This window comes from Ursus maritimus, unplaced genomic scaffold (assembly GCF_017311325.1).
Source record: "Ursus maritimus isolate PB19 unplaced genomic scaffold, ASM1731132v1 scaffold_33, whole genome shotgun sequence".
Taxonomy (NCBI): Eukaryota; Metazoa; Chordata; class Mammalia; order Carnivora; family Ursidae; genus Ursus; species Ursus maritimus.
The window spans coordinates 5531274-5556846 of NW_024425897.1; the positions used below are offsets into that span (position 1 = coordinate 5531274).

The 25573-nt window shown below is 42.9% G+C and overlaps 1 protein-coding gene across 1 annotated transcript in view; it reads left to right on the forward strand.

Annotated features, from left to right (window-relative positions):
* Positions 1–25573, forward strand: part of AFG3L2 (AFG3 like matrix AAA peptidase subunit 2) — a 44739-nt gene that overhangs the window by 6894 nt on the left and 12272 nt on the right. The window contains exons 4-13 of the mRNA XM_040619629.1: positions 1156–1262; positions 1401–1553; positions 4148–4222; positions 7542–7666; positions 9446–9719; positions 11124–11261; positions 13693–13846; positions 21626–21733; positions 21833–21958; positions 24147–24257. Coding sequence (XP_040475563.1) covers positions 1156–1262; positions 1401–1553; positions 4148–4222; positions 7542–7666; positions 9446–9719; positions 11124–11261; positions 13693–13846; positions 21626–21733; positions 21833–21958; positions 24147–24257 — 1371 coding nt within the window. The remainder of the gene's footprint in view (positions 1–1155; positions 1263–1400; positions 1554–4147; positions 4223–7541; positions 7667–9445; positions 9720–11123; positions 11262–13692; positions 13847–21625; positions 21734–21832; positions 21959–24146; positions 24258–25573) is intronic.

Consider the following 25573-nt stretch of genomic DNA (forward strand, 5'->3'; position numbering starts at 1 on the left):
AAAGTCATGCCTCGCTTACAGAAGAAACTGTTACAGTATTCCCTTCATGGGAATGGGAAAGGGGAGTGCCTCCTTTCTGCCTGCAGGTGGGGATTCAGGGATTCCTTTACCTTCACTTCAAACACAACTTCGTCACTCTCTGTGTCACTTAACGCTGCAACCAGTTACTTACCAAGTTTCTTAAGCTACACCTTTTTATCTGTAAAATGGGTAGAGTAGGGTACTTACCAGGTTGGTGGTGTATTGTGCAGGGATCACGGGATACTGTGTGTAAAGCGCCGGCAAGCCGCCTCAAATGCTAACTCTCTGCTAGTCTCCTTTCTCGTAGCAAACTGATCAGTTGCAATAAGCAATTTTGCAAGAAGTCCTTTTTTTTGGATTTGTAGAATGTTTTAAGTTTTTTCAAAGACTGTGGAACTTCCCTCTCAGTTTTGATACTACTCTACCAAATAGGGAAGATGCTATTATTCACGTTATTGTTCCTACTTGACAGGAGCACAAAGAGATTAAGTAAAATCTCAAGGCATCAAGGTAATTTGAAAAAAAACTGGATTCTAATCCTAGATATGCTTCTCATTCCTCGGTCAAGGTCAAAACTTATTCTAAAGCCACAGTAACAACAAATTGATGCTTCTGTCTCCCAAGAGTATACCTATTCTGTGCTCAATGACTTTGATACTTGGTTTAAATCTAGTTGAGGTACAGGATTGGATTGCCTTACAAAGACCTGATGTAACTATCAAATAACGAAGCTAACATTTAGTGTGCGCCTAATGAAACTCTGGCTCCTTATTTTTTAGTAACATCAAAGAAGTGTATGTGAGTTGTAACAGAGTGAAACAGTATTTCCTTCAAACTCATCCGAACTTTGAATACCGAGTGTTGTCACGACACCGTAACACACAGGCTGATTCCAGAATCAGGGTTTCCTATTCCTGATTCCCAGAAATAAAAGGCCTATATTCTTTCTAAGCATATAGTACAACAAAGAGGTCCCAGCTATTAATCGTTGGCTCTGGATACATCTTAATGAAAAAAGATCAAGTCTTGGGAGAACTTTTGTATAAGTCTTTCATTAAACCGTATTAATGAAAACTTTGTTGAGAGATATAAAATACTGCTGTGCCGCTGTATGTGCTCTCTGTTGATGAACAGAATCAAAGCCAGCTGCTACCCCGCGCCCTTCTGGAGGAGGAGCTGGTGGTGGTGGAAAACGAGGTGGCAAGAAAGATGATTCTCACTGGTGGTCCCGATTCCAGAAGGTGTGATTCCAAACTGTGTATTAATTTGGAGGGTGTGGGGTAGCCCCAGGAGAGGTTGGGAGAGATGTGTGTCCAATATAGCATAGATCATATTGTGACATTTCATTCTTGACAGAGACTGTCTCCTTCTTTGCCCAGGGTGACTTTCCATGGGATGACAAGGAATTCAGGATGTACTTTCTCTGGACTGCTCTATTTTGGGGTGGAGTCATGTTTTACTTCCTGTTCAAGAGCTCCGGGAGAGAAATCACATGGAAGGACTTTGTCAATAACTATCTTTCCAAAGGAGTAGTAAGTATTTTATGGGATTAGTGGTTTATCGTGGTTCCAAAGGTGAAATTCAGTAGATTACACCAATAAAGTAACAGTCAACTAGATACCCAGCTTGTCCATTGTACAGTTACTGTTTTCATCTCGATTTTTTTTTTTAATGCTGGAAAAAGTACTTGCAATCAAGAACCCTGTTTGTTTTGGCCCAGCAGTCCCCACATTTACCACAAAATCCTTTTCTTTCACTTCTACTAGAACCTAGCTTTTGACTTGCTCCCTCCATCCTCTATCTACTTTCATCATTTTATCGTTTTCCTGTGTGCTTCTCCGTCACCTCTTCCCCCTGCTGCAGTGTGCCAGCCTCTCCTGGCTCCTTTATGCTTCCAGGGCTTGTAATCTCCCGTGGGCTTGGAACTGGATAAATAAGTGACAACGAGTGTTGAAAGTGAGAGCAGATGGGCTCTAAGTAGGGGCCCGGGCAGGGCTGCTCAGGAGCCATTGTTACTACCAGTGGGTCTTTACCCAGTGATACTCTACTCCAGGATCTTTTAGATGCTGTGGACTGTAAGACACGTTATTTTATGTATTCCTGAGAAACATTTAGTAAGCTGCCAATGAAACTATAAAATAATACCAGTTGTCAAACATATCCTAATTTCTCAGAAATTAAAATATGAAAAACGTCCACCTTAGAATTGCTGAAATGAAGTGATAGTAAGAGAACCAGGCTGCTGTGTCACTGTGGGGAAATTTTTTAACCTCTCGCTGCTGGGCTTTTCATCAATGAAATGATTAAAATAAAGGTAAGATAGTTATACTTACTGGTGGCATAAAGACTCAAAAGTTATTTTTATTTTTTATTTGTATTTTTTTTAAAGGTTTTATTTAATTAGTTAGTTAGTTAGTTATTAGAGAGGGTGTGCAGGGGGAGGAGTAGAGGGAGAGGGACAAGCAGACTCAGCACTGAGTGCAGAGCCCAACTCAGGGCTGGATCCCAGGACCCTGAGATCGTGACCTGAGCCGAAATCAAGAGTCAGAGGTTCAGCTGACTAAGCCACCCAGGTGCCCCTCAACAGTTACTTTTAAAAGTTTTACAGTAAAGTGAGGATGGAAAAAATGGAAACAATTATTTACTCATGGTTTTGAGACAGATGTTTCTTGTGGAAGCCAAGATGTTTATGTATATATCCCAAATGTTGCGAGAGCCTGCTTTCTAAGAAGTAACTCGTGTCCATGTATGGAGGAGGCTGTAGCCATCCTTCCAGGTGTGGTGACAGGGCCTTGGGGAAGATTCTCCAGAGAGGCATCTCCTTTTGGCCCACTGCTTCTTTGAAATCAGTCTGCTGTTGTCCCAGTTTTACGGGGAGTAGAGTACTTTAGTCACTTCTTTCCAGATGGCGTGCCTTTAGGAACAGATAGTCCCCTGTTCCAGCTCCTCCTGGAGTTATCAGGACTCCCTCACTTTCCATTTTTGACTTGTACCTTTCTTTTTTTTTTTTTAAGATTTTTTATTTATTTATTTATTTTGACAGAGAGAGACAGCCAGCGAGAGAGGGAACACAAGCAGGGGGAGTGGGAGAGGAAGAACCAGGCTCCTAGCGGAGGAGCCTGACGTGGGGCTTGATCCCAGAACGCCGGGATCATGCCCTGAGCCGGAGGCAGACGCTTAATGACTGCGCCACCCAGGCGTCCCATTGACTTGTACCTTTCACACTTGTGCCAAAGCAGACTTAATGACAGCAGGAAGCAAGCCTCTTCCAAAGGGCTCATGCTCCAAGTCAACTTAGAACTTTGAGATGAGGTTTTTAGTGTTCTTAAGAACCCTGTATAGTTCAGATATTATAGAAAAAAAAGTTTATATCATTTTATACCCATAGAATGGCAAAAATTAAAGTCTTCTAATAGCAATTGAGGATGTAGACCAATAGGAATATTTTGTTGTGCAGTGTGAATTGGAGAGCCACTTTGGAGAGCAGTTTCACAGTGTCTAGTAAAGTACGTATATCTTGCAACCCAGCCTTACTGTATCTATCTACAGGTACGTGTCCGAGAAACTTTTGAAGATGTGCCCAAGAAGGTATATGCAGGGCTGTTGATGACAGTATTCTTAGTGGTAGTGAATGTTTGAAACAGCCTAAATGTCTATTAATAGGAGAATGGATAAATGACTTGGGGTGTGCTCGTAAAGTGGGATACCATGCAGAACTGACATGCCAGTAAGGACGAACCTCACAAATATGATAGGAAGGAGAAGAAAGTTGTAGAAGAATATATGCCAAGCAGAACCTTTTTAAAGTCCTAAAAACAGGCAACAGTGAGTGTATGTTTAGGGTTACGTTCTGTGCGTGGCACAAGCACCAGGACGTGTTTTGGGACAGTCAGCACCTAATGCCGAGAATGGCCACCTCTGGGAAGGACATGACCGGGGGCTTCAACAGTGTTTGTGACGTTTTTATTTTTCAGCCTGGGGAGGGGAGGGACATGGGTCCTCCCTATGTTTGTCATTCTTCTTTGTGTTGTCTAAAATAGCATGTGCAGTTTTAATGTGCTTGAGGGAATTTCTCAAGTCTTTTTTGTAAATTTATGTCTGAATATTGAACTTTTTAAAATTCCAGGTAGACCGACTGGAAGTCGTCAACAAGCGTTTTGTTCGAGTGACATTTACACCAGGAAAGACTCCCGTCGATGGGGTAAATGATTTTATTAATTGATGTGGATTAGCTAAAAATTAACTTTTCAGATTTAGAGTGGAAAAGCAGGCATTTCTCACATTGCGGTGGCTCGGTGCACTGGGGATACCAGAATTAGGCAGCACAACACTTGCACATTTCACTACCGTGGGTGAGAATGTGAACACTGTGTATGTAGTTGTGTTCTGAAGACTTGGGTTGGTTTGGGTTTGGTTTTGGTAATCATTTGGCTGTACATTTAGGAAACCGTGAAATCCCAGTTTTCGGTGTTCCAGTATCATCTATGATTTCTCAAGACTGAGAAAGCAATTGTTTGGTTAGGGAAAAACTGTTAAATCTGCATTGCTTATGTTTTGAGATAGTTTTCTTCGAGTTGGTTAAAGAAGCATTCCGATCATCTCTCTCCCACCTGTTATGTGATATTGGATTATTTTAATTTACATTTCTTTCCCCATTTCAAAAATAACTTGTATATCCGGTCCAACCAGTTTGAACTCTATTCCAGACACCCTAGACCTGGTCGAGGGGATTGTTGGGGAAGGCAGCAGAGGGGCAAATGAGGTGTCCGGGGGATTCCCAGCCTTCCCTGGGCCTGACCCCTCGTCCCTTGGTGCCCTGCTGTCTTACCGCCCTCCCCCATGGCCAGATCTCTTTGCCAGGTTGCATCCCTCCCTCCAGATGATTTTGCTTAATTAACCGTTTCCTAGTTATCCTGCCTGGATGGGGCAACATTTAAGGAAAACCAGAACGGATGGTGACCACCTCTGTTTGCAGTACATCAGTAAATAGAGGAGTATTTATAATACTCCTATATAATATAATATTACAATAAAGCTGTGTGGCTCTGGTATTTCAGTCACTTGTAGGAGTAAGTTCTTTTGCCTGCCTTCATTTCTGCCCCCCTCCCCACTCTCTTTACCTTATCATGAAATGTTCCTTAATAACCACGCTCCTTTTTTTCCCCCCAAAACTGTTCCTCAGAGTTTTCGTGCTGAAAATTAAATTGGCACTCCCTTTCAAGAGGACACTTTGGCAGCGTGTATATCAGCAGTTTTGAAAGTACACACACACTCGGTAGCATTGCTTCAGGACTGTATCCTAGGGAAATAATTAAGGACGCATGTAAAGATGTTTATACAAGGATGTCCTGCAGAACGTTGTTTCTAGAGCAGAAAATTGGAAATCGGTAGATGTCCACAGTAGGCACCTGGTTAATGTTAGGGGCTCCTCGTTTCTCTTTCATCTCGCCACTCTAGAGCAGTGGCTCAGCGGGACAGTCCCCTTCCCTAGAGGGCAATTTTTACATCCAGTATTGACGTGCACATTTATGTATTGAAATTCATACTATTTTATTATAAATTGCTTGCTTTTTGTTTCTCCTTTATATTGCAGTTAAGGTTTTATATCAATTTCAAAATTGTGCATGTGTTTCAAGATTGTAAAGAGGATATTATGAAATCTTGAAGGAATGGCATCAAAATTGCTAATAGTGTTTGTCCCTGGATGTTGAGGTTACAGATGGTTATTTTCTTTATGTTTGTATTTCCTTAGCTTTCTACAGAGGGCCTGTATTACCTGTTTAATAAAAACCTTTATTTTGAGCTTTCAGAAACAGAAGATTTGCAGTGTCCTGCAGTGTCCTGCTACCTGTCAGGGTAGCGGTGTTAGTTGCTGTGTTGTATATCTTTGGATTCTGACAGACTCAGCTTCAGATCAGCTCTACTCTTTACTGGCTCAATGGCCTAAGACCCCTAAGCCTGGGTTTCTCTATTGCTAAGATCAGAACAGCAATCACAACTCTTTAGTGTTTAGTGTCAGTGGGGGTTTTCAAACTTCAGTATGTGTAAGAATCACTTAGAGCTAGGACCACCTTCAGAGGCTCTTAACTAGATCTGGTCCCCAGATCTGCGGCTGGTCCTTTATCTGCCCCAGCTCTCTCTGTGAGTCACGCACCTAGCACAGTGTCCGGCTGATAGTAGGTGTAAGTAAGGAAATGCTCAGTCGCATGTGGTTAGCCTATTACTGACTTGTTTAGGGGCTCGTAACCACAGGAATTTTGTAGCTTTGACAATGAACAATGTAGCAAGGACTGTTATATAATACAAAGCTTAAGAAAAAAAACGTACATATTACAAAACTCCTCTCCATCTTTTGTTTTTAGATACTTAGATACCACAGAGTGATACCCTCCACTCAGTAGCACTGGTTGGTGGGAGGAATGTGGGATAACATGTTCCTCTCTTCTGTAAATTATCTGAGTTTTGTATCCTAGATTTATTGTTTTGATTTAAAAAAAAAAAAAACTTTTTAAAGTAATTGCAGGTTTAAGGAGGAACAGAGTCTTTTTTGCTATAAAATGCAACTCCTCCTTGCTGAGTGCCTAGAGCGGGTTCTGGTATATTAGAAACTCCGTAAGTGTGGGTTGTGATTAAGTACGTGTGTGGTTGTAGAAGAGAGGCGGTGTAATGGGCCAGTTAGGGTCACCGGCTTGGGAGCCAGACTGCTTGGGTTTGGATCCAGCCTCTTACTCGATTTGTAACCATGGGCAAGTGAAGTCACTGCTGTAGTTTTCTCATCTGTAAAATGGGGGCGGTAAGAGGGCTGATCTCAGCCAGTAAACAGCTAACACGGTGGGGAATACTGACGTGCTGGCGCTGGCGGGTGGGTAGCCATTGCCTCAGACCCTTCAGCTGTTCCTCCTCAGGGCCTCAGGAACTCACCACATCAGGTGAATAGAAGAGTAACGTCTGACACAGTGAGGTACGCGTCTGTTGTCATTGGCTGGTTGGGGGGGGGTGCCTTCCTAATGTTCAGATTTTGAATGTGACTTCTGGTGATAGTACCTACTTCTTAGGGTGGTTCTAAGATTGAAGGAGTTCATGTAAATAAAGGACTAAGAACGATGCCTGACACTTAGTGAGTGCTCAGTAAACTTTACGCGTTGTTACTGTGTCACATTAGTTTTTAGTTTGGAGATGGGCAACTGAGAAATATGTGGGAAATGAAGAAGAGGGAAAGGACACGTATTTATGAAAAGGATTGTCTTTTTAAATAGATTTTTCATTTGTTTGAGTTACAGTTGTAGAGCCACTAAGGAATATTGCTTAAGAAATGCTTATTTGCAAGGATTGCCAATTGTTCTCACTGAGTGAAACTTAATTGCTGCCTCATTAAAACCAGTCTTTTATTATTGTTGGGTTTTTTTTCAATTTCTGAATTTTCAGTATTTCTGAGAAATTCTTTAAAACTTGAACCTTCCAGTAAATTAAACTTTGCTTCCCTTTCGTTCTTAAGATATTTTGTTTTTGTGTTTTTATAGCAGTACGTCTGGTTTAATATTGGCAGTGTGGACACCTTTGAGCGGAATCTGGAAACCTTACAGCAGGAATTGGGCATAGAAGGGGAGAATCGGGTTCCTGTTGTCTACATTGCTGAAAGTGATGGGTAAGAAGACTGTTGACTGTGCCTTGCGCGGCTCACTGTGTGTTCTGTCACCAGGTGGCAGGTTACAGGCAGCATTCTCAAACAGGCCTTTCCCCGTGTAGCCAGACTTCTTGTAAATCATTGGTAATTTACTGGTTTTTGCTCATGACTGATTTTCTACACATTTATATTTATCTTTGATTAAGCAGTAGATTGGGGTATGACCGTCCCTCAGTAGGATTTTAGCATGAAGAGCCCCTTTGTGTGAAAGAGTGGCATCGCCACCTTTTAACCATCACTTATATTTATGTTTCAGAGTTTACCAAGAATTTTAAGTAACTCTTCTTCCTTTCTTGTCAGAACTTGTTGCTTCTCTTAAGGGTTATTTGTCTTTAATAAGACCACTTACAAGTCTGAGTCTTTCACGAAGGGCCCGTTGATTTCAAGAGTCACTTATCTTTGAGTTCTGTGGGGATTATATTGTCTTTGGATACTCGCCCGCATACTACGCAGGGGTAGCTTTCCTCACAGTCACTCCATTCATATCGAAGTATACCTCACTATGGAGTGACCAGTTCAAGAGTGAAAGTAGAAAGAATTCTTAAATTTTCTGAATATGTAAAAGAGCAGAAGAACAGATTGCTGGTGTGCTGATCGAGCAGGTAGTGTTACTCTATTTTAGAGATTTCTTGCATTTCCGTTTGTGTGGATCTGCGGCCTCCCTCCATATTTAGATCCAGATAGCTATCAAGGTGGTTTCACCTATGCTATGTCCTTCGGCCTCCGGGGCTGTTGTATAATCGGTTAACTTTGCTGCTGAAATGTTACAGAAAGTTTTGTTACAACATTCTTTAAACTTTTACTGCTGGTGTGTATTTTTTTCCCCTCCAGAAATAAACCAAAGGTAAAGCTTTCACAGTTCTTCCTGCCTGCGGTAGGAGCAGTTAAAATATTGTAAAAGATGAAAACTTAGAAAGTAGATCCTGGTTTTGGTTTTGAGCTAACCTGTCTATGAGGTTTTGATCCAAATTTCTTAGGGTAAATTCAGCTAAATTGCATTATGTTAACCAATATGAGTACGTATCCATACCCATAATTGTACTGAAATTTACTAAGACAGGCAAAAGGTATCCCCAGGCTTTATGTCCTATCTGAGCAGTGTCCTCCAGAGCAGGCACGAGTTTGAAGGACAGATGATTGCTCCCCTGGGAGTCATTCTTTTAAGTCCGCACAAGCTGCGAAGAGTGGCCTGCACAGCGCTCACCAAGAGATAGTTGTCACCATTGTACACAGGACTTTGAAGCTGGTCTGCTGTTACCTTAGCAAGGATTTGATAATTTGGAAGACATCTCTTTAGAATAAGTCAGTGTATTCCAATAAGAGAACTGGAATTTCTGCCCAGGCTAACACCAGATCATGTTTAAAATGTTAAAACTTTTAAGTGAGTAATTCAAAAGAAATTTCTTTGAACTGCAGATATAATGATAGTGAATTACGGTTAGGTCGGTTTTGTGTATAAATGGTGATTATCGGGATAGAAAGAAAATCTCAGAAGACAGCATGTAAAGAACAGCTTTTTCTTTGGTCTCATCTTCTGCAGTTCTACGTCAGTGATATTGAGGCACTAAGATTCTCTTTGTGCCTCAGACAAAATATTAGAATATTCAGGTTTTCTAAAAATAGGAAATCTGTACAGTTGTATCCTAAGCAGTTACCAAAAAGTGTATCTTGCAGAACCTTTACAAAGCCAGAGGTTACCAGACTTAAAAACATGTCAGTGTTGTGTGTGGTTTCCTTTAGCTCGTTTCTCCTGAGCATGTTGCCCACGGTGCTCATCATCACTTTCTTACTGTACACCATCCGGAGAGGGCCTGCCGGGATTGGCCGGACGGGCCGGGGGATGGGTGGACTCTTCAGCGTTGGAGAAACCACTGCCAAAGTCTTGAAAGATGAGATAGATGTGAAGTTCAAAGATGTGGCTGGCTGCGAGGAGGCCAAGCTAGAGATAATGGAATTTGTGAATTTCTTGAAAAACCCAAAGCAATATCAAGATCTAGGAGCAAAAATCCCAAAGGTAAAGTGAACTTTCAGAAGATTATATTCAACTGATTAGCCCCAAAATTTTTTTAATTACTTCTTGATCTCTAAAGTTATAATTTTATGAATTTTGATTACTTATGATAAATTATCTGTTATTCTCCTTCTGTCTTACCAGTCTCTGCTTTATTCCGGGGTTTTTTCACATCATTTATTCTGTGGGAATGTTTCTGCTTGCACGTAGTGTGTATATTCCCAGGAAGATTTGTGTTCTTTCCCCTTGGAAGCCTTCCCTGATTTGCCTTTCTTCTTCCTCCAGTCAGATTTAGATAACCCATTTCTCAGCAAGTATGCACGAGAGCATGTTGCCCCCTGCTGTCACCCAGTTATCCCTCCCTGAGCAAGTTTGAGCAAACTCTCTGCCTGTGCCTGACACTCAGACTCATGGCGCAGGATTTGGTGAAGAGATAAACAACACTAATTCCAGCCTTCCCCCCTCTCCAAGGAGACATCCCAGTGCCCACTGCTGGCGATGGGCTGGCCTTGTTGATCTTTGTGCTCTGAGGGCCAGGCTCAGTCATTAACTATAAGAATCCAGTATGCTTAGTTATTTAAAAAATCCATTAATAAAGTTTACATTTAAAGGAATCCTTTGTGAAGGAGATCATCATTTCCTTGATTTCCATGTCCTGCCTCTATGGGTAAAAAGTCATATTTGAGGGGCGCCTGGGTGGCTCAGTCGTTAAGTGTCTGCCTTCGGCTCAGGGCGTGATCCCGGCGTTCTGGGATTGAGCCCCACATCAGGCTCCTCCGCTGGGAGCCTGCTTCTTCCTCTCCCACTCCCCATGCTTGTGTTCCCTCTCTCACTGGCTGTCTCTCTGTCAAATAAATAAAATTTTTTAAAAAGTCATATTTGATAATTATATAATTTGCTGTTACTTACTTAGTACCTGTGCACATCATACCCAGGCATCTCCTCAACTTAAATAATTATACTGTTTGAACAAGCACATTTTCTCTTTTTAACTATGTTCATGATTGGTCATTAATTTTTACTTCGTGAAATTTTAAAGGGACGAAAGTAAGCAAAATGTAATTTGAGAGTGTGTTGTCTTATGTCTCCTTGGCTTATTTAAGTAAACCTCAGTTGGTTTATTAGTAGATATTCAGCTTAAGTCTAAAGGTCTGAAAAGCAACACTAAACATCTTATAAGCGAAGTATTTAAGATTTCACATTCTTACTAAATTTTGAAGAACAGTCTCTAAAAATCCTTTTCTTAGTAATATAAAAATGTTCTGCCATAGTTCAGATGTTTGAGGAACATCTGGTATATATCAGTAGAGTTTATAGACAGATTTATGTCTCAGAACTATTTATGGATATGCAATTTACTTTTCTGAAATCCTAATTAAAGATACTTTTCCTTTTTTATATCTGAAGGGTGCCATTCTCACTGGCCCTCCAGGCACCGGGAAGACGCTGCTCGCTAAGGCCACAGCTGGAGAAGCCAACGTCCCTTTCATCACTGTTAGTGGATCTGAGTTTTTGGAGATGTTTGTTGGTGTGGGTCCAGCTAGAGTAAGTCGTTTGTTCTGTTATGATGGCACAGCTTCCACCCTCTCTCCCCTGAGCTTCCCCCTGAATATGGAGTTGGTAAAGATGGCCCCGGCCCAGACTAGGGCAGTCTGTTAATTGGGTTGTCCTTTTGTCATTGAATTGTGAGAGTTCTTTGTATATTCTGGATATTGAATCCTAATCAGATACATTATTTGCAAATAATTTCACCCATTCTGTGGTTTGCCTTTTCTCTTTCTTGATAGCGAAGCACAAAAGCATTTAATCTTGATGAAGACCAGTGTATCCATTTTTTGCCATTGCTTGGACTTTGGTATCATATCTAAGAATCTGTCACCAAATCCAAGGTCATAAGTATTTATTCCTATGTTTTCGTCTAAGTGTTTTGTAGTTTTAGCTCTTACATTTAGGTCTGTGATCCATTTTGAGTTAATAAGGCATAAGGTAAGGGTCCATCTTTAGTCTTTTACATGTATGTATCCAGTTTTCCCGGCACCATTTGTTAAAAAGACAAGTTTCCATTGAATGGTCTTGGCACCCTTGACCATAGGTAGGTACATGGGTTTATTTCTGACTCTAAATTCTATCCTGTTGACCTGTATGTCTGTCTTTATAAAAGTACCACAGTCTTGATTACTGTTGCTTTGCAGTAAGTTTTGAAATCAGGAAGTGTGGGTATGGATTAATTTTTAAAGCAGCACTTAAATTTTTCCCTTGTGTATTTCATTAAATATTGACTTTTTTTTTTTTAACACCTCGAAGGGGTAAAGTACCATCACAGTTGCTTTTCCAAACATCAGGATACAGCATATAATCAGTAACTAGGTGTTGTGTCATCAACTGGCAGCATTTGGAGGGGGGAGGTCAATGGCAAGTGTATCAGTAATACGTCGTACCACTGATGGCATCTTAGGCGAAGTAGGTGGATTCCTAGGAGTCTTGTCAGGCAGCTAGGGGAGTCTGAAGGAGTTAAGTGTTGATGATGTTGGACTGGGGAATGTGATATGGGTAGGAGCAGTGGGGTTGATTGACGACAGGACAGGAGCTGTGGGTGGTGGGAAAGCAATGAATCTAATGAGGTAGAGATCTAAGAGGAGCCAGCTATCAGAGAGGCTTGAGCACATAAGCAGGCCAGACTGATAGGAGGGGGTCAGAGTAGACTGCGGGAAGCTGGTTGTGTAGGGAAACTTTGGCAGTGCTGGCCATGGCAGAGCATAACAGAAGGTGATTGAAACAGGTGCATCAGGGGATGGACCAGCCAGGAACCACTAAGAAAATAGTGTCCAATGGGGATGGGGTGGGGTGGGGTGGAAGAGTAGGAAATCAGGCCCAGGGAGTGCTACAACAAGGAGGGTAATGTGTCTGCCCCACGGTGAGAGCCTCCTTGAGCAGGGGTTTTCCAGCACAACTATTTTGGCAGTAGTCATGGCATGTGTGATAGACTTCAACTCCCATGGGCCCAGAAAGAAAGACAAAAAACGCCTTCCAGTTGAGAGCTTTTCAGGGACAGCCAAATTTGAGTTCAGGCTAGAGGGTGAAGGAGGTATTTAGGGAAGAGTGTGAGAGGTTGGGGGTCTGTTGATCACAGTTCTGGAGTTCAGCGGGGGAGGCTCTAGAGGGACATGAGTTACGCTAGAGGATGTGTTCGTAGAAGTATAGCAATGAAAACCTGTAAGTCCAGGCAGGGAGACTTGGACTTCGGTGAGTGAGGTGAAGAGGGATGTGACACATAGGAGACTATTTCTGGATCTCTTAGAAGGGGCAGGTGATAGGGTGAGACTCTGAACTCTTGACTGGTGGTGAGATGTGGGGACGGCCACTCCTTCAGCCCACCTGAACCAGTGGCCTGAGGGGACATGTTTAGTAGGATAGAATGTAGGTGCGGGGCCTCACACCTGCTCCTGTAGCAGCAGGGCTGAGGGCAGGACACTGTCTTACGCTCTGGGGTGGTCACTGCGTGGGCGTGGGTAAGTGACTGCCTTGGCTGTGTGTATATGTACTGCCTAGATCTGTTAGTAAGTGTCTGCTTGTCATCAGCTGCCTTGGGCATGAAATGCAAACCCCAGAGTAGTTTGAACTTTTAAACTGAATATAAAGTTTACAGTTCTATCGTGTTATCTTTTTGTAGGGCAAAAATGTGTAGTATTAATAAGTTGCTATAAAAATAGATAATTTTAGTGCCTATGGCATATATTATATATGACATATATATATATATATATACAGTAACTTATGCTATTATAGAGATGTTTGTTTACCTTAAATCAGTTATCAACCAACTTCATTTGCCACCTCCTTCCTTATAACTTTTTAAATATGTACTGTACAGTGTAACAAAAAGATTTTCTATTGGATGGAAGCATGATGCTTATTTTAGTAGGAGGAAGATAATATTCACTTGTCAAGTGACTCTAGTGTTTATATTTTCATCCAGGTCCGAGACTTATTTGCCCTTGCTCGCAAGAACGCCCCCTGCATTCTCTTCATTGACGAAATAGATGCGGTGGGAAGGAAGAGAGGAAGAGGCAACTTTGGGGGACAGAGTGAGCAGGAGAATACACTCAATCAGCTGCTTGTGGAAATGGATGGTGAATATTCAAGCTTTCGTATTTTATTTTATTTTTCTTGGTGTAGAACATTTATTTATTCCATGAAACACTTAAAGTTTAGGTCAGTAGGAAATAATTTTAATCAAAGGATTGTACATTTTCTTCCCACATATCTGGCTTTGTATTAGGAAATGACATTGCAATCCATTTCACTAATAGATTGCAAAAGTACTTAGAAGAAAATATTAAAATAACTCAAACATGAAAGGCAAGATGGGGTTAAAAACAAACTTTTTTCAGAAATCTCTACTCCAGTGGCCACCACACACAAGAAGAGAATCAAAACAAATAAATAACAAAGATGTCCCCCCCGCCCCCCAGTCCCAAGTTTCCAAAGAATTGCAGAAGGGGGACAAACGGGATGAAAATCGTGGTATGAAAGGGAATGGATGTTAGCAGCACTTTAGTAACCAGTCTATTCTGAATGAGATAATCATCTCTTAATGCAATAAATTCTGAATAAGGCTTAAACTTTAGGGTATTCCTTGAACTGAAATTTAAAAATACCTTGACAGTGAAAGTCACTCTTTCACTAAGTTTAGTAAGAGCCTCTTTCCCCACAAACCACTGATGGGAGCGGAAGCCTGCTCTGGCATTAAGAGCTGTCACAGGAGCCCTTCCATCATGAAAGCTTCATAAACATCATCTTTAGTCTGCACTGGGACAGGACCAGATGGACCAGATGTGGGAGCTGCTGTGGCAAGAAGCACGGCAGAATCATCCTCTGACTTTCTCTGGGGAGCAGCAGTGACCCCTTTTTTTCTCCAAACGTACCCTCAGTGCAGTGGGTACAAATCGAGTAATCTCTGCCTTGGGGTTAATGATCTGTGGCTTGGCACTGATGGATTGCTGTGGTTTTCTTCTCATTGGTGGCTGCGCCTGTATCATTCACCTTGAATCGCTGAATCAAGTTGGGTGAAGCACTTAAACTCCGGGTTCGGCAAGGGAACTGGTGGGAAAAAGTAGGGCAGGTCCAAGTGGAGACACTGACGTGGGGGGCACTTCCTGCCCGGATGAGGTGGAGGGATATCTGGAGGTGCAGGGGGGAGGTAGCCTTGGTGAGGTTTCCTGAGGAGGAGGGCCAAGAGGCCGACCTGGAGGTGGACCTGGGGGAGGGCCACAGGGTTGGCCTGGTGGTGGGCCTGGAGGCAAAAGTCAGGGTAAAGGTCCTCGGAGTCCTGGCCTTCCAGGTGGTCTCAGGAATGGAGGAGCTCCCAGAGGTGGTCCGGGAGGTGGTCCTAGCACGGAAGGTGCTTGGATCTGAGAAGGAGGAAGACTGGGGGCCGGGGGTTGCTGCTGTGAAGAAGCAGTAGATGTGCCATCGGAAAGAGATTCTTCCCTGTGCTGTTTTTGTGATTGCTTTTCTGCTTCAGAATCATCAGAATCCTCTTTGTCATCCTCTGAAAATTCTTCTACTTCTCATCCCTCCTCAGGGATTTCCTGACCTGCCATTCAAAGCATCATGGCTTGAGGAAGAGTTAGCTCCTTCATGTTCTTTTTTTCCTTGATTTTCTAGGCATATCTATAAATCTTAAACTCAGACCTGACTCTTTTTCTTCATTGTTGTCTCTCGTTATCGTCACGATGCACAAATTCATCCCCTTCACTCTCTCCATCTGATCTGTCAATGTCACTGTCATCAGTACGGGCATCATGCTTATCTTCACTCGTGCTGGAAACGTCCTCATCATGACCCTATCAAGCATTCCAGGCTATATAACATGTCTTTATCCTGTCTACAAGGGGAAAGATCTAGGGCAAAGCCCCCTTTGCGGCCATACATTTGCAAGACTTGAGGAGGTGATGGACTGCGGGGGGGACCAGGAGGTTCTCTGCCAGGGGGCAAACATGGCACACCATGTCCAAGAAGAGAAGTATAGAAACTGCCCCTGTTGGAGGTCCATAGGCTGAGGCTGGGGTCTTCTAAGGGTGGAGGGTGTCTGGACACAAGGAAGTAGAATGTCCTGGTGGATCAGGATGTTGGAAGGAGCCTGTGGAACATCCGGCAAGGGAATGCCGTCTGCTCTCTCAGGCCGAGCATTCTGGACAACGTCAGGCTATCAGCTCCGTTGAGCCCTCTTCTGTTCGTATTCTGCTTCTAGCTTTCTCAATTCTTTGTAAATATCCGGATTCTCCTTTTCATAGAGTTGTAGAGTAATACATCAGAGGTCTCGTGCAGCTCTTTACACGTCTTTCAGCGCCTTCGCATTCAAGTGGTGGGGTTGAGGCACCGGGTTAAACTCCATCCAATTTCTCCATGTTCTGGATAATCTGTGTGGGATCCTTCATTTTCAAAACTGCAGCTCATACCATCATGCACTGTTTTTTGTTCTTCTTTAATTCTGTCTTCGGGCTTCTTTTCAGGCTTGGTCTGTGGGGTTCATAAATTTTCCACTCTTGGTGGATGGTGTAGTTCTCCATCCATGTTGACAGCTTATATGTATGTATGTACTTGTTCATGAAAACAAAAAACAAAACAACACTTCTGCTGGGCTCCTAGAACTTAAGAAATGGGGAGGGGACAATTCTCGGCCTCTTCTACCTCATAGGGGCCTTCACCTCTGTCTGCCAGTCAGCCACCCAGCCACCACCATCTTGGAGGTCTTTCATATTTTAAACTACACTTTTTTTTTCAATTTTAATACACTTTAATATATCCAAAATATCAGTTTGACATGTAATCAATACAAAAATGATTAATGAGATACTAGACACTGGTTTTCTTTTTACTAAATTCAAAATTCAGGGCACCTTAAATTTTCCAGCACAACTCCGGTCACACGAGCCACACATGCTCAGTAGCTACACGTGGCTCGCGGCTGCTGCACCGGACAGCGCAGTTCTAGATAATCGCGAGTGCATTTTGCAGCTCGTACAACCTGCGGCATGCTCTCTTTCACGCCTCCTGCTATCCAAGCTGGGTCTTTGCCACAAGGCTTCCTGTTCTCCTGCCATCACAGGGCTGGGGCCTCGACAATTAGTCTCTTTCCTGTCTTCAGTCTTGGAGATAAACTACACTTTCTAATTGTTTTCTATATTCTAACCTGAGAATCCTTATGCTGATAGTATCAATTTTTAAAAAGCATTCTCTAAAACAGCCCTTTTTTAAGGCTCCCCTGTACCAGTACAAATAATAGCAAAATATTCCTAACCTAGCAGCGTGCCATAACTTAATATTGGTGTTGTGTTGTTTGTCCCTGCTGTTGAATAAGAGAAAAATTGGTGAAATGATCCACAAAAGAATTATAGTCTCACTCTTTTTTTTTTTTTTAAGATTTTTATTTATTTGAGAGAGAGAGTAGGGGGAGGGGCAGAGAGAATCTCAAGCAGACTCTGAGCTGAGCACAGAGCCTAACATGGAGCTCGATCCCTTGACACTGAGATCATGGCCTGAGTGGAAACCAAGAGTCAGACGTTTCACTGACTGAGCCACCTAGGTGCCCCTCTTTTTTTTTTTTTTTTTTTAAGATATATTTATTTTGGAGAGCAAACATGAAGAGGGGGGAAGGACAGAGGGAGAGAGAGAGAGAGAGACTCTCAGGCAGACTCCTTGCTAAACGGGGAGCCTGACACAGGACTTGATCTCACCACCCGGAATGACCTGAGCTGAAATTAAGAGTCAGACACTTAACCAACTGAGCCACCCAGGTGCCCCGATAGTCTCATTCTTAAAACCATTTATGGGGGCGCCTGGGTGGCACAGCGGTTAAGCGTCTGCCTTCGGCTCAGGGCGTGATCCCGGAGTTCTGGGATCGAGCCCCACATCAGGCTCCTCCTCTATGAGCCTGCTTCTTCCTCTCCCACTCCCCCTGCTTGTGTTCCCTCTCTCGCTGGCTGTCTCTCTCTCTATCGAATAAATAAATAAAATCTTTAAAAAAAAAAAAAAAACCATTTATGACTCTGAAGCATCAGGAAAACCCATGCATAACCAAGTGTGAATTTGGCAGATTTTAAATACTCCTCCTATGAGAATAGCAATCTTTCCACATTAGTCAGCTTTTTCTTTTATTAGGAAAGCCAGTTTGTAGGATATAAGAATGCTTCCTGCTGTAAGATACACAGATGCTGTTGTGTGCTCAGAGAGGGTAATACAGTGCTGAGTATTGAACTGCTTTATGTGACTGAGCTCGGCATTGTATAGGCACTCCTCGGAGATACTGGAGATTCGGTTCAAGACCACCACTATAAAGTGAATATCGCAATAAAGCGAGTCAAATGAATGTTTTGGTTTCCCAGTGCATATAAAAGTTATGTTTACACTGTACTATAGTCCAGTAAGTGCAATATGTGTCTAAAAAAATGTACATACTTAAATTAAAAAATGCTGTATCGGTAAAAAATGCTGACCATCATCTGAACTTTCAGTGATTTGTAATCTTTTTGCTGGTGGAGGGTCCTGCCTCAGTGTTAACAGCTGCTGACTGATCAGGGTGGCAGCTGTGAAGGGTGGGTGGCTGTGGCAGTTTTTTAAGTTTATTTGAGAGAAAGAGCACAAGTGGGGCAGGAGGAGGGGCAGAGGGAGAAGCAGACTCCCTGTGGAGCAGGGAGCCCCACTCGGGCTTAATCCCAGGACCCTGAGATCATGACCTGAGCTGAAGGCGGATGCTTAACTGACTGAGCCACCCAGGCACCTCCCCCCAACTTTTTTTTTTTTAAGATCTTATTTTTCAAGTAATCTCTACACCCAGTGTGGGGCTCGAACTCATAACCCTGATAGGAGTCACATGCTCCACCAACTGAGCCAGCCAGGGGCCCTACTTTACTGTAATTTCAACAATCTTCACAGCAACTTTACCAGGAATAGATTCCATTTCAAGAAACCACTTCCTTTACTCATCCATGAGAAGCAACTTCTCATGCATTACAGTGTTACCATGAGCCTGCAGCAAAGCAGTCCCACCTTCAGGCTCCACTTGTGATTCTCCTGCTGTTCCCACCACATCTGCAGTTACCACCTCCACTGAAGTCCTGAACCCCTCAAAGTCATCCATGTGGGGTGGAATCAACTTCTTCCAAACTCCTGGCAGTGGTGATATTTTGACTTCTTCCCATGAATCGTGTACGTTGTTAGTGGCATCTAGAATGGGGAAGCCTTCCTACTATCTGTGGCAGCTACAGTCCTATGAAATGTAGTTCTTAAAAATAAGACTTAAAAGTCCGAATTATTCCTTGATCCATGGGCTACAGAATGGCTTTTGTGTTTGCAGGCACGAAACATTACTCTCTGCATCTCCATCAGAGCTCTTGGGTGACCAGGGCATTGTCTGTGAGCGGTAACATTTTGAAAGGAATCTTTTTCTGAGCAGCTGTCTCAACCGTGGGCTTAAAATTTTCAGTAAACCATGTTGTAAATGGATGTGCTGTTATCAGGCTTTGTTGTTGCATTTCTAGAGCACAAGCAGAGAGATTTAGCATAATTCTTTAGGGCGCCGGGATTTGGGAATGGTAAATGAGCATTACTAGCTTCAGTTTAAAGTCACCAACTGCATTAGCAGTGAACAAGCGAGTCAGCCTGACCTTTGAAGCTTTGTGGGCGGACATTGACTCCTCTCTAGCTGTGAAAGTCTTAGATGGCATCTGCTTCCAATATAGGGCTGTTTTGTCTACATCGAAAGGTGTTCAGCGTAGCCGCCCTCGCACTATCTCAGCCAGGCCTTCTGATCGCTTACATCAGCACTTGCTTCTCCATCTTGCACTTTTATGTTATGCAGCTTCTCTCCTTAAACCTCACGAACCACCCTCTGCCAGCTTCAGACTTTTCTCCTGTAGCTTCCTCACCTCTCTCAGCCTTCACAGAATTGACGAGACCTAGGGCCTGGCTCTGGATTAGGCTTTGGCTTAAGGGAACGCTGTTGCTGGTTTGATCTTCTATCCAGACCACTCAGACTTTCTCCATATCAGCAATAAGGCTGTTTTGCTTTCTTATCACCATGTGTCCACTGGAGTAGCATTTTAATTTCCTTCAGGAACTTATCCTTTGTATTCACTCCTTGGCTAACTGCTTGGCACGAGAGGCCTAGCTTTCAGTCTACAGTCTGTCTCGGCTTCCAGCGTGCCCGCCTTACTGAGCTTAGTCGTTTCTAGCTTTTGATGTAAAGTAAGAGACATGCGACTCTTCTTTTCACATAAACACTTAGCCTCTGTAGGGTTATTAATTGGCCTGATTTCAATATTGTGTCTCAGGGAATAGGGATGCCCAAGGAGAGGTAGAGAGACAGGGAACGCTTGGTCGCTGGAGCAGTCAAGAGCACACACAGTATTTATCAATTAAGTTCACTTGTATGGATGCAGTTTGTGGTGCCCTAAAACTATTACACTAGTAACATTGAAGATAACTGATCACTGGTCACCACAACAAATACAGTGATGAAAATGAGGGTGCCTGGGTGGCTCAGTTGGTTAAGTGTCTGCCTTCAGTTCCTGGTTTCAAGCCCAAGTCAAGCTCCCTGCTCAGCAAGGAGTCTGCTTCTCCCTCTCCCTCACCTACGCACACTCTCTCACACTCTCTCAAATAAATAAATAAAATCTTTTAAAAAATAACAATGGGTGCCTGAGTGGTTCAGTCAGTTAAGCGTGTGCCTTCGGCTCAGGTCACAATTTCAGGGTCCTGGGTTCGAGCCCCACATCGGGCTCCCTGCTCAGTGGGATTCTGCTTCTCCCTCTGCCTCCCCCCCGGCTTGTGCTCTCTCTTTCTCTCTCTCAAATAAATAAAATCTTTAATAATAATAATAGTGAAAATGTTGAAGTATTGCAATTACTAAAATGTGATAGAGACACAAAGTGAGCAAATTTTGCTATTGGAAGAATGGCACTTATAGACTTGTACAGCATAGGGTTGCCACAAACCTTCAATTTGTAAAAAACATAATATGTATGAAGTGCAGTAAAGCAGAGTGCAATAAAACAAGGTCTGTCTATATCCAGATTAAGAAGATAGAGCTCTTCCCTTACCGCATGGTGGTCAGTCCATGTAGAGCCATATATGTGGGGTAACAGTACCAGAGCTCTTTTGGGGCCAGAGGCCTGAGGGTGAAGGCTCTATAGCCAAGGCATTGACATTGGAGAAGTGGCCGGTAGAACCAAGCAAGTTGAGCCTGAGTAAGAAGTTTGAGGTGTAGTTTGATACCTGTCTTCAAATATTCATTGGGTTGTCCTGTGACCCAGAGAGGTTAGACACATTGTTTGCAAATTTAATCTCATTGATTTTATTTTATTTTTTTAAAGGTTTTATTTATTTGCGAGAGAGAGCAAGTGAGCTTGAGTTGAAGGAGGGACAGAGGGAGAGAATCTCAAGGAGACTTTGCACTGAGCCCAACGTGGGGCTCGATCCCAGGACTCTGAGATTATGACCTGAGCTGAAATCAAGAGTCTGATGCTCAACTGACTGAGCCATGCAGGCACCTCTGAGCTCACTGGTTTTAAAACAATTAAAAAATGAGGATACCTGGTGGCTCAGTTGGTTAACCTGCCTTCAGCTGAGGTCATGGGATCGAGTCCCGAGTCGGGGCTCCCTGCTCAGCGGGGAATCTGTTTCTCCCTCTCCCCCTCCCCCCAACTCATGCACACTCACTCTTGCGTGCCCACTCTCTCTCTCTCTCAAATAAATAAAACCTTTAAAAACATTTTTTAAGCGTTTAAAAAATGGACATCATATTCTCAATTTATAGTTATATAAATTCAAGTGTTCAGTATTTGTGTTTAGAAAAATTATGCTTTATTAAAGCTTTAAGTCTTGCATTTTTGTTATTGTCTCTTTAGGTTTTAACACAACAACAAACGTCGTCATTTTGGCAGGCACCAATCGACCAGATATTCTAGATCCAGCGCTGATGCGGCCAGGGCGCTTTGATAGGCAAATCTTTATTGGTGAGATGATCTTCATTGGGTTCAGTCCAGTTCTTTTGAGGAGAGATGTAACTGTTTCACTGTGATTTTTTTTTTTCCCCTTAAAAATAATTTCTCAAGGACCACCTGACATAAAAGGAAGAGCTTCTATTTTCAAAGTTCACCTCAGACCACTGAAACTGGACAGTGCCCTGGAAAAGGAGAAACTGGCAAGAAAACTTGCATCCTTGACTCCAGGGTTTTCAGGTGAGTGGAACAGAGCCCATTCTGTGTGTTAGTCCTTTAGGTCAATGACATTTGCCAGGTACCAGTTTACTTTTACCTCTCACCTTGGGGCCTCTTCAGTATATATTTTTACCTTTTTATGGTGGGAAATTTCACGCATCTACGGAAGTTGAGAAAATAGTGTAATGAAACCCTCTGCAGGCATCACCTAGCTTCAGGAACAATTATTAATTCATGTGGAACCTTCACATATACCCCACCCTCTTCCTCCTGCCTCTGGATTATTTGTATTTGGGTTTAGGGGGTTTGTTGTTGTTGTTGTTGTTGTTGTTAAGATTCATTTATTTGTTTGAGAGAGAGCGCACATGAGCCCTTGGTTGAGTGGACAGGCAGAGGGAGAATCTCAGGCAGACTCCCCGATGAACACAGAGCCTGCCATGGGGCTGGATCTCACCGCCCTGAGATCATGACCTGAGATGAAATCAAGAGTCAGACGCTCAACCAACTAACTGAGTCACCCAGGTGCCTTGTGAGGTTTTGGTTTTGTTTTTTTTTTTAAACAACTCTAATTGAGACAAAATTCACATACCATAAAATTCGTCTGTGAATTGTAAAGTGTATGATTCAGTGGTTTTCAGTGTATTTACAGGGTTACATTGTAACTACTGTAGTCTAATTTTAGATAATTTTCATCACCCCAGAAGAATCCATTAGCAGCCACTCCCTCTACCCCCCCTAGGTAATGCCTCACCTACTTTCTGTTTCTATAGATTTTCCTATTCTGGACAGCTCATATAAAAAGAATTATGCAACATGCGATCTTTCCTGCATGGCTTCTTTCACTTAGCATAGTGTTTTCAGAGTTCAGCTGTGTTGCAGAATGTGTCAGCATTTCATCCCTTTTCCAGCTGGATCACGTTCCATTGTGTGGATAGACCACATCTTTATCCGTCGTTTGCGTTGTTTCCATCTTTCAGCTATTAGAGATAATGGTGCTATGAACGTCCATGTATAGGCCTTTTGTGTAGACATACGTTTCATTTCTCTCGTTATATACCTGGGAGTAGTGCTGCTGAGTCACTTTTTGAGGAACTACCAAACTGTTTTCTGAAGTGGCTATGCCATTTTACATTCTCTCCAGCAGAGTATGAGCGTTCCAGTTTGCCATGTTCTTGCCAATGCTCGTCATTGCCTGTCTTTTTTATTGTAGCCACCCGGGTGTATCCTCATGGGTCCATTTGCATTTCTCTGATGACTATGGATGTTGAGCATCTTTGCTTGTGCTTATTCCAAGAGTTTTTAAATGTAAAATGTGAGCCTTTCTTAAAGAGGAACATTTGGAGAGTCTGAGAGGGTTATATATTTAAGTGTATGGTTAGAAGAAGATAGGCATCTCAAATGTCCTAACTTTTTTACTTGTTTCTTATCTTTGGACTTCGGAATTTATAACATTTCAGTGTTGATTGAGTATATACAGGTGTTATAGCTTATTTGAGTTACCATGTACTTCATCTGAAAAGTGAATTTAAAGAGACTTATGGGGGCACCTGGGTGGCTCAGTCGGTTAAGCGTCTGCCTTTGGTTCAGATCATGATCTCGGTCCTGAGATCCAGCCCCATGTCGGGCTCCCTGCTTAGTGGGGACTCTGCTTCTCCCTCTTCAGCCCACCCCCTGGCCCCAGTCATACTGTCTCTCTCTCAAATAAGTTAAATTAATTAATTTTTAAAAAGAGACTTATGGATCTAGAAAGCATTTGGCAGGCTTCACATATTTAACTTCAGTTACTTAACTGAATGCACTGAGTTATTTTAATGCTTATGTTCATTATATTTCAGCGTGTTGCCTGATATCCACATTAGTCACTCTCCCAGCAGAGCTTGTAGAACTAAGTTAATTAATGGGCATTTTTTAAAGACTGTCTTAGTTCACTGTTGTATGAGCCATATTGCCTATAAAGGTAGCTGCCCATAATTGTCTACTTACTACTAATACTTGCTTCTTAGTTCAAAGGACCAGGATTGTACCAGGTTACTACTGAATGCTAGAAGAGCTTACGGTTATCATGAATCAAACTGAATTATATTACATTAAACCCTATTCAGTCTACTGCTGGTTGAGAAACTGACTGTGGATATGGTTATCCATAATGTGTGACGAATCAGTTCGAGTATATTTGGTGGGTAAGCTGTTCTGTACATTCATTTTGTAGGAGCTGATGTTGCTAATGTCTGTAATGAAGCGGCTCTGATTGCTGCGAGACACCTTTCAGATTCCATAAATCAGAAACACTTTGAACAAGCAATTGAGCGAGTGATTGGTGGTAAGCAAACTGAATGTAACTCAAGTCAAAAGGCTGATAAAATGAGTTTGAGGCCATGGGTTTTTCTGTTTTGGCAAGATCTAGAAGCAAAGAAAAGTCTATCCACCCAGCCTAGGGTTACCATGGACCTGCTGTGTTTCCTCAGTGCTGCGAGGGTGCACCCCCACCCCCAGCCACGGTCTTGTAGAGATGGATGCTGTTGGCTTGGGTGAGTCTGAGACAGACAGCATCCCACAGCACAACTTACTCACATGGCAGCAGGCAGCAAAGTGTCTTCCCCTGAATTATACCAGTCCAGTGTTTTGAAGGAAACCTTTCTGTTTCCAAAAATCGTATTGCTTGAACTAAATGTGCTCTCTGCTAGGTATAGGTGATGGGTAAACAGCTATAACAACTGTTTAGGCAGGAAATGCTCACCCCACAAGCACAGTCAGGGATATACATAAGCTGTTTTCTTTGCTTTCTGGGGAGCTTACAATTTAATACCCATAAAAAGATAACTAGCAATTCCAGAGCTTGGGCATTCAAAGAAGGGAAGGGCACTGGGGTCAGGCAGGGCTCTACAGGAGAGGCGGGATTTAAAGCAGGCTCAATTGAAAGACGAGGTTGGTGTCAGAGTGGCAGGAACAGAAGGTGGTTGGTAGCAGTGTTATACCCTATGTGTGTTTCAGGGAGGGAAGGTAAGCCAGTCAGACTAAGTTCCTTTGGGAGGTAAGGCAAAGCTGGAAATAATTGCTTAAGTCTAGATTTTAGAAAGCCTTGAACGTTAAGCTAAAGGGCTTTTTAAACTATTGTCCTGCGGCCAGTATTGAACTAACGTGGAATTTTTCTTGAGTCATTGAGTAGCATGATAATCAGTGATATTTTAATAAAAAGACTCTGACGTTGAAGAAGAGGGAAGCATCTGAAGGCAAAGACCCTTGTAGTCATTAATGTGAGATAGTGGATTTTAGCATAAGTAGTTCCAGTGGTAATAGGCAAAAAATAAAGGACAGCCTTACAGGCCTTGGGAAGAATGGGGTGCTTCAAGAGGCAGCTGGTTTGGCAGAAGATGAGATGGGCAGAATTTGAGATGGGGCAGGCTATCCATGTGGCACTGTGCAGCACCACAGTGCCACAGACTGTGGTTCCTGTGGCGTGGGGGTGGGTGAGAGGGCTCCGGGGGAAGGGCCCACACAGTAAACACTTCCTGCATTTGGTAGCAGAGGGGAGGAAAGTGAGCCAGTGGAGTCACCAGAGCTTGCGTGCCACAGGCCCAGAAGGTGCATCAGTGAATAAGACAAGGAAAAGATGCCATTAAAGGAGACCCAGGAGGT